At 50.9% G+C, this 15,317-nt stretch overlaps 1 protein-coding gene across 1 annotated transcript in view; it reads right to left on the minus strand.

Moving 5' to 3' along the window:
- GLG1 (golgi glycoprotein 1) overlaps positions 1 to 15,317 on the minus strand; it is a 49,473-nt gene that overhangs the window by 4,336 nt on the left and 29,820 nt on the right. Inside the window, exons 4-22 of the mRNA XM_088446249.1 lie at positions 14,982 to 15,197; positions 12,914 to 13,117; positions 9,201 to 9,272; positions 8,919 to 9,102; positions 8,405 to 8,619; positions 7,142 to 7,263; positions 6,864 to 6,965; positions 6,256 to 6,409; positions 5,652 to 5,789; positions 5,432 to 5,518; positions 5,173 to 5,235; positions 4,972 to 5,085; positions 4,750 to 4,838; positions 1,327 to 1,444; positions 1,092 to 1,184; positions 854 to 991; positions 656 to 779; positions 423 to 565; positions 104 to 205 (exon numbers count right to left, since the gene is read on the minus strand). Of these exons, the coding sequence (XP_088302375.1) occupies positions 104 to 205; positions 423 to 565; positions 656 to 779; positions 854 to 991; positions 1,092 to 1,184; positions 1,327 to 1,444; positions 4,750 to 4,838; positions 4,972 to 5,085; positions 5,173 to 5,235; positions 5,432 to 5,518; positions 5,652 to 5,789; positions 6,256 to 6,409; positions 6,864 to 6,965; positions 7,142 to 7,263; positions 8,405 to 8,619; positions 8,919 to 9,102; positions 9,201 to 9,272; positions 12,914 to 13,117; positions 14,982 to 15,197 (2,478 nt within the window). The remainder of the gene's footprint in view (positions 1 to 103; positions 206 to 422; positions 566 to 655; positions 780 to 853; positions 992 to 1,091; positions 1,185 to 1,326; positions 1,445 to 4,749; positions 4,839 to 4,971; positions 5,086 to 5,172; positions 5,236 to 5,431; positions 5,519 to 5,651; positions 5,790 to 6,255; positions 6,410 to 6,863; positions 6,966 to 7,141; positions 7,264 to 8,404; positions 8,620 to 8,918; positions 9,103 to 9,200; positions 9,273 to 12,913; positions 13,118 to 14,981; positions 15,198 to 15,317) is intronic.

Raw genomic sequence — 15,317 nt, forward strand, 5'->3', positions numbered from 1 at the left:
AGCGAGACGTCAGGAGGAAACACTTGTAGCCCACAAGAAGTCGGGCAAGTCTCTAAAACATCCAACACCCACTTATGAGAGAGATAGAACCCCAAGATCTCACCTCATCAGAGCACTGAATCTGCAGCTGGGGATCGAGCCGGTAGTCCAGAGCAGTCTCCTGTATTATGACGCGGATCTGATCCTCGCAGTCTGGAGACAGCCGCTGGTGACAGGACAGAATTACAAGTGTCGTCATTAAAAGGAGAATACAATAAGACCGGACTATTCCGTAAAATAGATTGAGAACAAAGCAAAGCTGTTAAACTGGGTGCTGTGCTGTGATGTTCCCAAGGGTAAATAGCTGGATGGATACAAAACATCTGCTCTACAAGTTGGGGCTCCTGGCGAGATTAGAATGACGATGTAAACGCCCCGCGCACCTGGTCTGCATATTTCAGTTTCAGGCAGGATATCACTAGTCCCTCAAGTTCGGTGTCATCTTTGGCATTGTTTAGAATGGTCTGGCAGAATTTGGGGATATCAGCTTTACAGGACTTTCGGAGTACAGGATTCAGCCGGTAATCTGTTGGGAAAGGGATCAGATAAGGATGAATCTCAGCCCCGGTGGTGAGTAGAGCTGGACCCAAGCACTGTCACATCAGGGTGGACAGACCTGTGTTCTGGGTAATCTGGCGCTTGGTGATCATCTGTTTGCATTTGGGGTCCATGGTCTCGGTGTTCTTGTTCTGCTTTAGGCACAGCAGGATGTTCTTCGGGTCTGCGTCACTGCAGAACCTCTGCGAAGGAAGACAACAAACATGTTACAGGGAACTTCCTGCATTAACCCCATCACAGGAGTGTCGTCACTCACTTTGATCATTTGCTTGCAGACCCTCATGAGAGTATAATCCAGTTCTGGGTCCATCATCTCCGTCTCCTGGAGCTTGAACACTTTTTGGTGGCAGGGGGGGCTCAGCTGCTTCTTGTTCTCTTTCAGACACTCTATGATCTGCAAGACGACAGGGTCAGTGCTGTGCACAACTCACCTCTCCCTGTTATAAAAGAATAGCCTCCCCACACCACTTCTGGCCAGCAGATGGCAGTCTCACCTGGGCATTTCCAAAGGGTACGTTAGGGCAGTTGGAGGTTATATCGTTCTTGCAGGCATCGTACAGCTTTGGCTCCAAGCGGATATCCTCTGACTGAAATAAACGCCAGAAACCGTTCAGCAACAACCGGAGGACGCCACAGTCTGCGCTAAGTGTGTCTACACCGAAAACCTGGAGTCTCTAATACACTCACTGTATATAACCCTACTGCTTCTACGCTGGCGGAACTACTCACCATTTCCAGCTCCTCCACCCTCAGCTGTTTGCGGCACTTTAGAGAGACCCTCTGCTCCTTCAGATCCTGCAGGGTGTCATTGCGGACAGTGGTACTGAGACAGATGACAACATCAACCCTGCAAGGTGAGAAGTCCGCAGCTCAGTAGAGGCTCAGTCTCATAAGAAACGGGGGGAGAGAAGGCTAAGGAACATTCCTCAGGAGAGGCTCAGTCTCATAACATAAATGGGGGGAGAGAAGGCTAAGGAACATTCCTCAGGAGAGGCTCAGTCTCATAAAATAAATGGGGGAGAGCTAAGGAACATTCGTCAGGAAACGCTCAGTCTCATAACATAGAAGAGAAGGCTAAGGGAGAGAAAGCTAAGGAACACTCGTCAGGAGAGGCTCAGTCTCATAACAAATGGGGGGAGAGAAGGCTAAGGAACATTCCTCAGGAGAGGCTCAGTCTCATAACATAAATGGGGGGAGAGAAGGCTAAGGAACATTCCTCAGGAGAGGCTCAGTCTCATAACATAAAACGGGGGGAGAGAAGGCTAAGGAACATTCCTCAGGAGAGGCTCAGTCTCATAACATAAATGGGGGGAGAGAAGGCTAAGAGGAACATTCCTCAGGAGACGCTCAGTCTCATAACAAACGGGGGGGGGGGGGGGGAGAAGGCTAAGGAACATTCCTCAGGAGAGGCTCAGTCTCATAACAGAACAGGGGGAGAGAAGGCTAAGGAACACTCGTCAGGAAAGGCTCAGTAACAAAAGGGGGGAGAGAAGGCTAAGGAACATTCGTCAGGGGAGGCTCAGTCTCATAACAAACGGGGGGAGAGAAGGCTAAGGAACATTCGTCAGGAGAAGCTCAGTAACAAACGGGGGGAGAGAAGGCTAAGGAACACTCGTCAGGAGAGGCTAAGGAACATAACAAACGGAGGAGAGAAGGCTAAGGAACATTCGTCAGGAGAGGCTCAGTCTCATAACAAATGGGGGGAGAGAAGGCTAAGGAACATTCCTCAGGAGAGGCTTAGTCTCATAACATAAATGGGGGGAGAGAAGGCTAAGGAACATTCCTCAGGAGAGGCTCAGTCTCATAACATAAAACGGGGGGAGAGAAGGCTAAGGAACATTCCTCAGGAGAGGCTCAGTCTCATAACATAAATGGGGGGAGAGAAGGCTAAGAGGAACATTCCTCAGGAGACGCTCAGTCTCATAACAAACGGGGGGGGGGGGGGGAGAAGGCTAAGGGACATTCCTCAGGAGAGGCTCAGTCTCATAACATAAATGGGGGGAGAGAAGGCTAAGAGGAACATTCCTCAGGAGAGGCTCAGTCTCATAACAGAACAGGGGGAGAGAAGGCTAAGGAACACTCGTCAGAAAAGGCTCAGTAACAAACGGGGGGAGAGAAGGCTAAGGAACATTCGTCAGGGGAGGCTCAGTCTCATAACAAACGGGGGGAGAGAAGGCTAAGGAACATTCGTCAGGGGAGGCTCAGTCTCATAACAAACGGGGGGAGAGAAGGCTAAGGAACATTCGTCAGGAGATGCTCAGTAACAAACGGGGGGAGAGAAGGCTAAGGAACACTCGTCAGGAGAGGCTAAGGAACATAACAAACGGAGGAGAGAAGGCTAAGGAACATTCGTCAGGAGAGGCTCAGTCTCATAACAAACGGGGGGAGAGAAGGCTAAGGAACATTCGTCAGGAGAGGCTCAGTCTCATAACAAACGGGGGGAGAGAAGGCTAAGGAACATTCGTCAGGAGATGCTCAGTAACAAACGGGGGGAGAGAAGGCTAAGGAACACTCGTCAGGAGAGGCTAAGGAACATTCGTCAGGAGATGCTCAGTAACAAACGGGGGGAGAGAAGGCTAAGGAACATTTGTCAGGAGAGGGTCAGTCTCATAACAAACGGAGGAGAGAAGGCTAAGGAACATTCCTCAGGAGAGGCTCAGTCTCATAACATAAATGGGGGGAGAGAAGGCTAAGGAACATTCCTCAGGAGAGGCTCAGTCTCATAAAATAAATGGGGGAGAGCTAAGGAACATTCGTCAGGAAACGCTCAGTCTCATAACATAAAGAGAAGGCTAAGGGAGAGAAAGCTAAGGAACACTCGTCAGGAGAGGCTCAGTCTCATAACATAAATGGGGGGAGAGAAGGCTAAGGAACATTACTCAGAAGCGGCTCAGTCTCATAACAAATCAGGGGGAGAGAAGGCTAAGGAACACTCGTCAGAAGAGGCTCAGTCTCATAACAAACGGGGGGAGAGGAGGCTAAGGAACATTCCTCAGGAGAGGCTCAGTCTCATAACATAAATGGGGGGAGAGAAGGCTAAGGAACATTCGTCAGGAGAGGCTCAGTCTCATAACAAACGGAGGAGAGAAGGCTAAGGAACATTCGTCAGGAGAGGCTCAGTCTCATAAGAAACGGGGGGAGAGAAGGCTAAGGAACATTCGTCAGGAGATGCTCAGTAACAAACCGGGGGAGAGAAGGCTAAGGAACACTCGTCATGAGAGGCTAAGGAACATTCGTCAGGAGATGCTCAGTAACAAACGGGGGGAGAGAAGGCTAAGGAACATTTGTCAGGAGAGGCTCAGTCTCATAACAAACGGGGGGAGAGAAGGCTAAGGAACATTCCTCAGGAGAGGCTCAGTCTCATAACATAAATGGGGGGAGAGAAGGCTAAGGAACATTCCTCAGGAGAGGCTCAGTCTCATAAAATAAATGGGGGAGAGCTAAGGAACATTCGTCAGGAAATGCTCAGTCTCATAACATAGAAGAGAAGGCTAAGGGAGAGAAAGCTAAGGAACATTCCTCAGGAGAGGCTCAGTCTCATAACAAATGGGGGGAGAGAAGGCTAAGGAACATTCCTCAGGAGATGCTCAGTCTCATAACAAATGGGGGGAGAGAAGGCTAAGGAACATTCCTCAGGAGATGCTCAGTCTCATAAAATAAATGGGGGAGAGCTAAGGAACATTCGTCAGGAAACGCTAAGTCATAACAAACGGGGGGAGAGAAGGCTAAGGAACATTCGTCAGGAGAGGCTCAGTCATAACAAACGGGGGGAGAGAAGGCTAAGGAACATTCGTCAGGAGAGGCTCAGTCTCAAACAGGGGGAGAGAAGGCTAAGGAACATTTGTCAGGAGATGCTCAGTAACAAACGGGGGGAGAGAAGGCTAAGGAACACTCGTCAGGAGAGGCTCAGTCTCATAACAAACGGAGGAGAGAAGGCTAAGGAACACTCGTCAGGAGAGGCTAAGGAACATTCGTCAGGAGATGCTCAGTAACAAATGGGGGGAGAGAAGGCTAAGGAACATTCCTCAGGAGAGGCTCAGTCTCATAACATAAATGGGGGAGAGAAGGCTAAGGAACATTCGTCAGGAGTTGCGAGGGGGAGTAAAAGGTGTTACGTACATAGTGTCGGGGGGATAAGAGAAAGGGACTCACTTCTGCTTGATGTTGGGGCACAGTTTCAGGACGTCCTCCTTGCAGGCCATCTTAAACTTGTAGGAGAAACGAAAATCTTTCATTTGGACCTAAAAAGAAAATGGACGGTTGGAGAAACGGAAGACCTGTAGCATTTGTGTTTTACGCGTGAGCGGAGCCAAGACGCCTACGAATGCGGCAATCAGAATCGCTCAGCAGAGGAAAAATAAAGTAGATCATTACCAGCTGGAAGTGGGTGACGCCCACAGCGCACTTCTCATTCATCTCCTTTTGATGCTTGTTCTGGATTAAACATTCCATAAGATCCCCGGAATCTATCTGGTTGTCGGCCACCTCCTGAAGCAGAGACAACATGCTGTGTAAGTATAGCTAACAAGTATGGAAAACTCTGTGCCGCAAGCCCCAGTAATCCCCCCCACGTACATGGCAATATCCCTGGATCATTGGCTCACACGCCCTCATCAGAAGAGCTTCTATCTGAATGTCCTGTAAGGCAGAAGGGGGAATATACAGGGGTAAGTCGGCTACATCAGGATTAGCAGTCATTAGGACGGGAGCAGATGTGCAGAATCAGCATGGTCTCAGTCTTACAAGCTGAATGCAATGCAGAAGTAAACATGCTCCTCCCAAGCAATGACTACAGGTGGCGCTGTTCTGCCTGCAAGGACCCAGCTCTGCTCACCTCAGACTCCAGCTCCGTCAGATTACCCACGATCTCCCTGCATTCCACCACCAGCTCTTCCAGATGATCCTGCAGACACTCCAGTTCCTGAGAGGAAAACTTCCATCATTAATCTGCAAACAAGCAGCCTGGATGACATGGTGAGAGGCTGGCCGCCATCATGGCTCATTCCTGCGACACGCAAGGCGCAGAGAGGACAGAAGGGCAGCACATCGCGTACCTGTCCAGTCTCCGTCTTCTCGTTGCACCATTTCCCCAGCTCGGTCATACACTTTGCCTGCATGGCAGGATCCAGCTTCACGTCCAGCGCTCTCTGGTGAAGAATGCGCTGCACTTCCGCGCGACACTCCCGAGAGAGCTGCAAGGACAGAATGAGACATTTACAGAGGGGAAATGATGGGGAGTATGTAGGGGAACCTGTCTGCTCAGATACTGCAGCTACAGACTGTATTCATTAATAGGCAGCATGTCAGATGGATATTACACGTTCTCACATTGTAATGAACTTTCAGCTGAATTTCTGTCTAACTTACTCACGGGTCCCCCCTGTCCTCACCACGAGTAACATCTCCCCGTGTCCTCACCACTAGTAACATCTCCCCGTGTCCTCACCACTAGTAACATCTCCCCGTGTCCTCACCACTAGTAACATCTCCCCGTGTCCTCACCACTAGTAACATCTCCCCGTGTCATCACCACTAGTAACATCTCCCCGTGTCATCACCACTAGTAACATCTCCCCGTGTCATCACCACTAGTAACATCTCCCCGTGTCATCACCACTAGTAACATCTCCCCGTGTCCTCACCACTAGTAACACTCACCCGCCGCCCTTGTTCCTCTGTGCGATAAGCATGTCGGTACAGACAGGAGAAAATGGCTCCTGCTGGCATAGTCTCGCTGGTCTCGTTCCAGCCATGTGCATAGCAGAGCCTGGAAGCATCGCCCTGGCATTTCCGGTATAGGACAGGATCCAGTCTGCAAGAGAAAGTCTGGTTCATTACAGGAGGATTATGGCGCCACCTCGGTTCTGACCACTTGGACAGACAACGTGGAGGAAGCTTTAGGTGAGAAGTCTCGTTAGGAGGCTGCGCCTATATATGAGAACAAAGGAAACCTTTCCACTAACTTACAGGGAATAGGTCGTAGACACTCACCGTCCCGTTCTGCCAGCTAATGTAAAGCGTCACTTACTAAAGCCCGAGATCACCAGCTCCAAGAAGCGGAGAGACTGCCGGAGACTTCTATAATGATCGCTTACAGCATAGGCCTCTAATTCACACGAAGGGGGCACATTAACCAATGCTAGCGACACAATCCCTACCAGGGAAGAGATGGCGTGTAATCTCCTGGGCGCGCGTCAGTGATGTAACCTATAAGTGAAAGGTGTAGCCGTATGCACAGAGATACTGATTAGCGCTGCGACACGTACTTCCAGTCCCGGGAAATGAAGTATTGCAGCTCCAGAAGCCGGTGCTCACACTCCTCCACCATCTTCTCAGTGTACAAGTGCTCCATCAGACACGACAAGATCCTGGGAGAGAGGGGGGGGGGGTTGTGCTGTCAGTATACCCAGAGCTCAGTGCAGACCCCATCGGCTGAGTCCGGTCAGCAGTTACTTACACTCCCAGCTCATGGGACGCAGCCATAAATGCTGTAACCCCCACCCCAGCCCGACACCCTGCACAGGATTTAGGCTGCGATACTCACATTGGATCCCCAGAGCGGATGTGCTTGCAGGCAGTCTGGATGACAGATTCACAGGCCTCATTCAGGGCCCGGTCTATGCGGTAATCAGCTGCGGGGTCCGTCTCCTGCACCAGGGTCTGTAACTGTATGGGGAGGGGGGGAGAAGGGTAAGTGACGGGCACATATAGGGGGATGGGGAGAGGCACATATAGGGGGATGGGGAGAGGCACATATAGGGGGATGGGGAGAGGCACATATAGGGGGATGGGGAGAGGCACATATAGGGGGATGGGGAGAGGCACATATAGGGGGATGGGGAGAGGCACATATAGGGGGATGGGGAGAGGCACATATAGGGGGATGGGGAGGGATAGGGGTAGGTGACAGGCACATATAGGGGGATGGGGAGAGGCACATATAGGGGGATGGGGAGAGGCACATATAGGGGGATGGGGAGAGGCACATATAGGGGGATGGGGAGAGGCACATATAGGGGGATGGGGAGAGGCACATATAGGGGGATGGGGAGAGGCACATATAGGGGGATGGGGAGGGATAGGGGAGAGGCACATATAGGGGGATGGGGAGGGATAGGGGAGAGGCACATATAGGGGGATGGGGAGGGATAGGGGAGAGGCACATATAGGGGGATGGGGAGAGGCACATATAGGGGGATGGGGAGAGGCACATATAGGGGGATGGGGAGAGGCACATATAGGGGGATGGGGAGAGGCACATATAGGGGGATGGGGAGAGGCACATATAGGGGGATGGGGAGAGGCACATATAGGGGGATGGGGAGAGGCACATATAGGGGGATGGGGAGAGGCACATATAGGGGGATGGGGAGAGGCACATATAGGGGGATGGGGAGAGGCACATATAGGGGGATGGGGAGAGGCACATATAGGGGGATGGGGAGAGGCACATATAGGGGGATGGGGAGAGGCACATATAGGGGGATGGGGAGAGGCACATATAGGGGGATGGGGAGAGGCACATATAGGGGGATGGGGAGAGGCACATATAGGGGGATGGGGAGAGGCACATATAGGGGGATGGGGAGAGGCACATATAGGGGGATGGGGAGAGGCACATATAGGGGGATGGGGAGAGGCACATATAGGGGGATGGGGAGAGGCACATATAGGGGGATGGGGAGGGATAGGTGACAGGCACATATAGGGGGATGGGGAGAGGCACATATAGGAGGGCAGTAGTCATATGGTGGCTGTGGCACAGGAACGAGGCTGACACACAGTGAGTAATAAACGGGTTGCTCACCGCCTGCTGACACTTCTCGGCTACGTTCCCCTTCTCCCCGCGCACCACCTTCATCAGACAATGCAGGGTCCGTCCCTTCCGGTGTAGCCCGGAGCAGTGATGCTCTATCTCCCCCCGGCAGCTCAGGATAATCTCAGGGCTGAGAGAGAAGTCCTCCATCAGCATGCGCCGGTAGTCCAGCATCTCCCCCTGACATTCGCTGCTCACCTGGCGGCCTGGGAACACAGCCGGAACCCAGATGTTAGTCACCGACTACAATCATACCGGGGAGCCTCAGAGCAAAGACACTAAACATAATGACGTCCATGTTTCTAATGCAGATGTCGTGGTTCAGTAATGGGTCATTTCCACACAAACGCCGGGCACAGCCACCCCACCGAAACATCTCATCACTGCCCAATGGTAACAGCCGCCATTACTTCATTCTGCCAGGTCCCCACTAAACGTCATCACAGGACCCTGCGCACCAGGAGAAATAGGCCCTGCGCACCCATCGTTACACAACCACACGCACCTCTGTGCACAGCAGACTCCAGACACAGGAGCAGATAGGAGAGCCGGGCCTCCCGGGAGCGGGGGTGATTCTCCACGTTACACCGGTACTTCTTCAGGTCAGCCTTGCAGGACTTCGCCAAGGAGTAACTGACTTTGTAATCCTGCGCGATGAGCTTCTGACGTGTAGTGAGCGCGTCGCGGCACTGCAGACAGGACGGCAGATTATACAGTGACAGACCAGTGGTGACATTAATCAGAGGTGCAAGAACGGTGCATGGAAAGGTCTGGGGATGGGACTCACCCGCTCGCTCATGGACTCCTCAAACTTATGGTTGAACAGACACTTGTAGACCCTTCCTTCTCCAGCCTGGACCTGTTCAGGGGACACAAGGCAGAGTGAGGACATCGGCACCTACATCCAACACTACTAAATGTGTCCAGACACCGGCAGGGAATAAAAGATACTGTGACCAAGGTGCATGACCCGAAAACACTGCGCAAAAACAACAGTAGCCGTCAAAGACAGCAGCGCAGCGACAACATGGTGAAGGACTGAACTGTGAGTCTACCGGGCCACCCAGTCTGTCTAATGTCACACCCACGTGACACGGGCAATTCCATTCAGTCATTAAAGCGAGTATCAACTTCTAGATGAAACGATCGGCAAAGCATGATAAAAGGAAGGTGTATATAAGCTTATTACATACAAGTGCAGATAAAATGATTACAAATACACATATCTACGATGTATATATTCCGCTCTTAGGACACATTGTATGCATTGTCTGTCACTTTGTATGAATGGATGGATGCTGGCGTTAGAGAGACTCCAGCATCAGAGGGATTGGTGAAGATCTGCTAGGTCTTGGACATCTTATAGGTCAGATTACTTAGAATTACACTGTTTATAGTCACGGTTAGGCATCCATTTATAGATATTGGTTACATACTGTAGCATGAGGAAGTGTCACCGTACCCTACTGACTGTAGCATGAGGAAGTGTCACCGTACCCTACTGACTGTAGCATGAGGAAGTGTCACCGTACCCTACTGACTGTAGCATGAGGAAGTGTCACCGTACCCTACTGACTGTAGCATGAGGAAGTGTCACCGTACCCTACTGACTGTAGCATGAGGAAGTGTCACCGTACCCTACTGACTGTAGCATGAGGAAGTGTCACCGTACCCTACTGACTGTAGCATGAGGAAGTGTCACCGTACCCTACTGACTGTAGCATGAGGAAGTGTCACCGTACCCTACTGACTGTAGCATGAGGAAGTGTCACCGTACCCTACTGACTGTAGCATGAGGAAGTGTCACCGTACCCTACTGACAGTAGCATGAGGAAGTGTCACCGTACCCTACTGACAGTAGCATGAGGAAGTGTCACCGTACCCTACTGACTGTAGCATGAGGAAGTGTCACCGTACCCTACTGACTGTAGCATGAGGAAGTGTCACCGTACCCTACTGACTGTAGCATGAGGAAGTGTCACCGTACCCTACTGACTGTAGCATGAGGAAGTGTCACCGTACCCTACTGACTGTAGCATGAGGAAGTGTCACCGTACCCTACTGACTGTAGCATGAGGAAGTGTCACCGTACCCTACTGACTGTAGCATGAGGAAGTGTCACCGTACCCTACTGACTGTAGCATGAGGAAGTGTCACCGTACCCTACTGACTGTAGCATGAGGAAGTGTCACTGTACCCTACTGACTGTAGCATGAGGAAGTGTCACCGTACCCTACTGACTGTAGCATGAGGAAGTGTCACCGTACCCTACTGACTGTAGCATGAGGAAGTGTCACCTTACCCTACTGACAGTAGCATGAGGAAGTGTCACCGTACCCTACTGACAGTAGCATGAGGAAGTGTCACCGTACCCTACTGACAGTAGCATGAGGAAGTGTCACCGTACCCTACTGACTGTAGCATGAGGAAGTGTCACCGTACCCTACTGACTGTAGCATGAGGAAGTGTCACCGTACCCTACTGACTGTAGCATGAGGAAGTGTCACCGTACCCTACTGACTGTAGCATGAGGAAGTGTCACCGTACCCTACTGACTGTAGCATGAGGAAGTGTCACTGTACCCTACAGTCGCATGTAATATTTGAATGATTAGAGTACTACTGCCACTTACTGTCTGAATATGGTAATTCATTATTTGAAGGAGACTTGTGAAGGTACATAGGAGTCTACTCATAACATTTTCACCTACTTTTGTAGAAAGCATCTGTGCTATTATAAAGATATCACTGATATCTCCGGCTTACCTCTCCGCTCCAATCCGCTGTCCTCACACTAATATGGGGGCCAAAGTCATCAAGCTCCGGAAATGCAATATTTTTGTACTGGACTACGGGAACATTCACCGTCACCGATGGCGTTAGTTCCCACACCCGGTTCCTTCCGACAGACGAACGGGCTTTGTGTGGCTGCGTGAAGCACAGCTCTAGCAGATGCACTACAGATACAGTCAGACTGGGCAGTGCTAAGTTGCACAGCTACGGAAGGAGCAGTGCAGGGGATTGTGGAGACAGATGAATTACAGATCAGCCGTCTCCGCACCGAAGCAATGATGAATCGCTCAGATTATTTTGCATCCACCGCTGCGGCTTCTCGCAGCGACTTGGATACTTCATTAGAGAGGGCTGCCCTGTGCCCAATAATTAACATAATGAATAGGCCCCATAAGGAGGTGCTGGATTATTTGCAACCTAATGTACGTAGAGAATTATATTACCGTCTCATTCATGTGAAGATAATCTTGGAAGTTAAATGCATTAAAATCATAGCCAAGAGCAGAATTCGGATGCAGATATCCCGGTTTGTATGTTAATCTCATTTAGCAAAGAATCTTTTATATCGGTAGTTATCCCGTTCTGCGAGGTAATATATCACGGCTAATCTCCATAACCTGATGCAGCCTATTACAGATAAACCTTTTATAATTCATCTATTGCATATTGCAGATACGTGGCGGGGTCCTACAAGGAGGGGTAAGGGCTAAGTAGGTGTTGCCCATATGTAAGTACCTTTCCTCCTATGTGTGATGCTGCACCCCAGGCCCCCCCGTGTCCCTCACATGGCAGATACGTGGCGGGGGTCGTACAAGGAGGGGTAAGGGCTAAGTAGGTGTCCATATGTAAGTGCCTTTCCTCCTACATGTGATGCTGCACCCCAGGCCCCCCGTGTCCCTCACATGGCAGATACGTGGCGGGGTCGTACAAGGAGGGGTAAGGGCTAAGTAGGAGTGTCCATATGCGAGTGCCTTTCCTCCTACGTGTGATGCTGCAGCCCAGGCCCCCCGTGTCCCTCACATGGCAGATGCAGACGTTTTATCGTGGATTTGACATACGGGGTATAAAGTATTCTCAGTAGATAAGTATCCACACCACAATGTAAAGACCTGACACCGAGGAGAATGAATGGACCAAGCTAAGAACAGACACAACCTTCATAGTAGGAGATTAGAATTATTTTACGTGACCTCATTGAGCACCTTAACCTTAACTATCCAAAGTAACAAAACTTCCAGGGGGGATGGCGGCCACCCCAGCTCCTTACCGGGCAAATCATTTCATCATCACTGCACCAACTTTCCCCCTCCCCGCAGGCACCAAACACCCCCTACTCCCTTCCTGCCAGCTCCCAGCCCAGCGCCTCTTACTATGTAATCCCCTATGGGAGGCTTCCTACATTCCACCCGTCTCCTAGGTGGTCACTGGAGGGAACCGTCTGAATTTAGGGGGTTCCCAATAGTGAGCCAATGACGTACAGATTGGACAGGAATGTATATTGTGGGCACAGTTTTTATTTTGCTAAACAAAAGCTCAGACGAGGCACACAGAGAGGCACACAGAGAGGCACACAGAGAGGCACACAGAGAGGCACACAGAGAGGCACACAGAACCACTGCCGCTATTTCAGCAGATCGGGGTGAATGGAGCAGAGCTGCTTGTCCTGTGTTTCCGGTGCAGGATGGTACAAGGTATAATGGTAACTTACAGCTTCACAGAACCGCTCACGGTCGTCTCGGCATGCGAAGTAGAGGTGTCTGTCAAGATGGAAGTCGTCCGATGAGAGCTCAGCCACTCGCATGATGGCCTGTTTACACTTATCCGAAAAGCGTGTCTGAGAGTCGGCCTCCTCCGCCTCCTTTACAATGGCTTTCTCCAAGCAGGAGACCACCTCCCCCTGAGAGTGAGGGTCCTGTGCAGGGAGAACATCTATTACTATACAGAGAGAAGGGGGAACTAGCGCTGTATATAGTTCTATACCAGGGAATGGCAGGAGACCACCTCCCCCTGAGAGTGAGGGTCCTGTGCAGGGAGAACACCTATTACTATACAGAGAGAAGGGGGAACTAGCGCTGTGTGTAGCTATATACCAGGGAATGGCAGGAGACCACCTCCCCCTGAGAGTGAGGGTCCTGTGCAGGGAGAACATCTATCACTATACAGAGATAAGGGGGAACTAGCGCTGAATATAGTTATATACCAGGGAATGGCAGGAGACCACCTCCCCCTGAGAGTGAGGGTCCTGTGCAGGGAGAACATCTATTACTATACAGAGATAAGGGGGAACTAGCGCTGTATATAGTTATATACCAGGGAATGGCAGGAGACCACCTCCCCCTGAGAGTGAGGGTCTTGTGCAGGGAGAACATCTATTACTATACAGAGATAAGGGGGAACTAGCGCTGTATATAGTTATATACCAGGGAATGGCAGGAGACCACCTCCCCCTGAGAGTGAGGGTCCTGTGCAGGGAGAACATCTATTACTATACAAAAAAGAAGGGGGAACTAGCGCTGTGTGTAGCTATATAGCAGGGAATGGCAGGAGACCACCTCCCCCTGATAGTGAGGGTCCTGTGCAGGGAGAACATCTATTACTATACAGAGAGAAGGGGGAACTAGCGCTGTGTGTAGCTATATAGCAGGGAATGGCAGGAGACCACCTCCCCCTGAGAGTGAGGGTCCTGTGAAGGGAGAACATCTATTACTATACAGAGAGAAGGGGGAACTAGCGCTGTGTGAAGCTATATAGCAGGGAATGGCAGGAGACCACCTCCCCCTGATAGTGAGGGTCCTGTGCAGGGAGTCCATCTATTACTATACAGAGAGAAGAGGGAACTAGCGCTGTGTGTAGCTATATAGCAGGGAATGGCAGGAGACCACCTCCCCCTGAGAGTGAGGGTCCTGTGCAGGGAGTCCATCTATTACTATACAGAGAGAAGGGGGAACTAGCGCTGTGTGTAGCTATATAGCAGGGAATGGCAGGAGACCACCTCCCCCTGAGAGTGAGGGTCCTGTGCAGGGAGAACATTGTTACTATACAGAGAGAAGGGGGAACTAGCGCTATGTGTAGCTATATACCAGGGAATGGCAGGAGACCACCTCCCCCTGATAGTGAGGGTCCTGTGCAGGGAGAACATCTATTACTATACAGAGAGAAGGGGGAACTAGCGCTGTGTGTAGCTATATAGCAGGGAATGGCAGGAGACCACCTCCCCCTGAGAGTGAGGGTCCTGTGCAGCGAGAACATTGTTACTATACAGAGAGAAGGGGGAACTAGCGCTATGTGTAGCTATATACCAGGGAATGGCAGGAGACCACCTCCCCCTGATAGTGAGGGTCCTGTGCAGGGAGAACATCTATTACTATACAGAGAGAAGGGGGAACTAGCGCTGTGTGTAGCTATATACCAGGGAATGGCAGGAGACCACCTCCCACTGAGAGTGAGGGTCCTGTGCAGGGAGAACATCTATTACTATACAGAGAGAAGGGGGTGTGTATAGTTATATAGCAGACCACCTCCCCCTGAGAGTGTGGGTCCTGTGCAGGGAGAACATCTATTACTATACAGAGAGAAGGGGGTGTGTATAGTTATACAGCAGACCACCTCCCCCTGAGAGTGTGGGTCCTGTGCAGGGAGAACATCTATTACTATACAGAAAGAAGGAAGAACTAGCGCTATGTGTAGCTATATAGCAGGGAATGGCAGGACCAGGTTGAAGCCTGCTTACGATCAGTACATCGTGGAGAACAGTAAATCGTGGACAGCAGCATCACCTTTTCCCCAGGCCGGATGCTGCCACATTTCAGGGTGTTGATCTCAGCCTTGCAGTCCTCCATAAACCCACAGATCAGCCGGTAATCACTGTAAATGATTGCAGTCATCTTGGTGATGTATTGGTGGCACTGGTATTCTGTGATATTACCACGGTGGTCGACCAGACAAGACACCACATAACCCTTCCCAGGAACCTCTTCTGCACATTCCTTCAGCTGCGAACAAACAAGAGTCTGGTTACTGATGTCCATTCAGGAGTCATTCCATAGGGAACAGACAGCAGCATAAGTGCGTCAGGAACCTGAACACGGCATGGGCCTCTGCATTAATGTCTA

This window comes from Taudactylus pleione, unplaced genomic scaffold (genome assembly GCF_031769625.1).
Source record: "Taudactylus pleione unplaced genomic scaffold, aTauple2 ptg000394l, whole genome shotgun sequence".
NCBI lineage: Eukaryota > Metazoa > Chordata > Amphibia > Anura > Myobatrachidae > Taudactylus > Taudactylus pleione.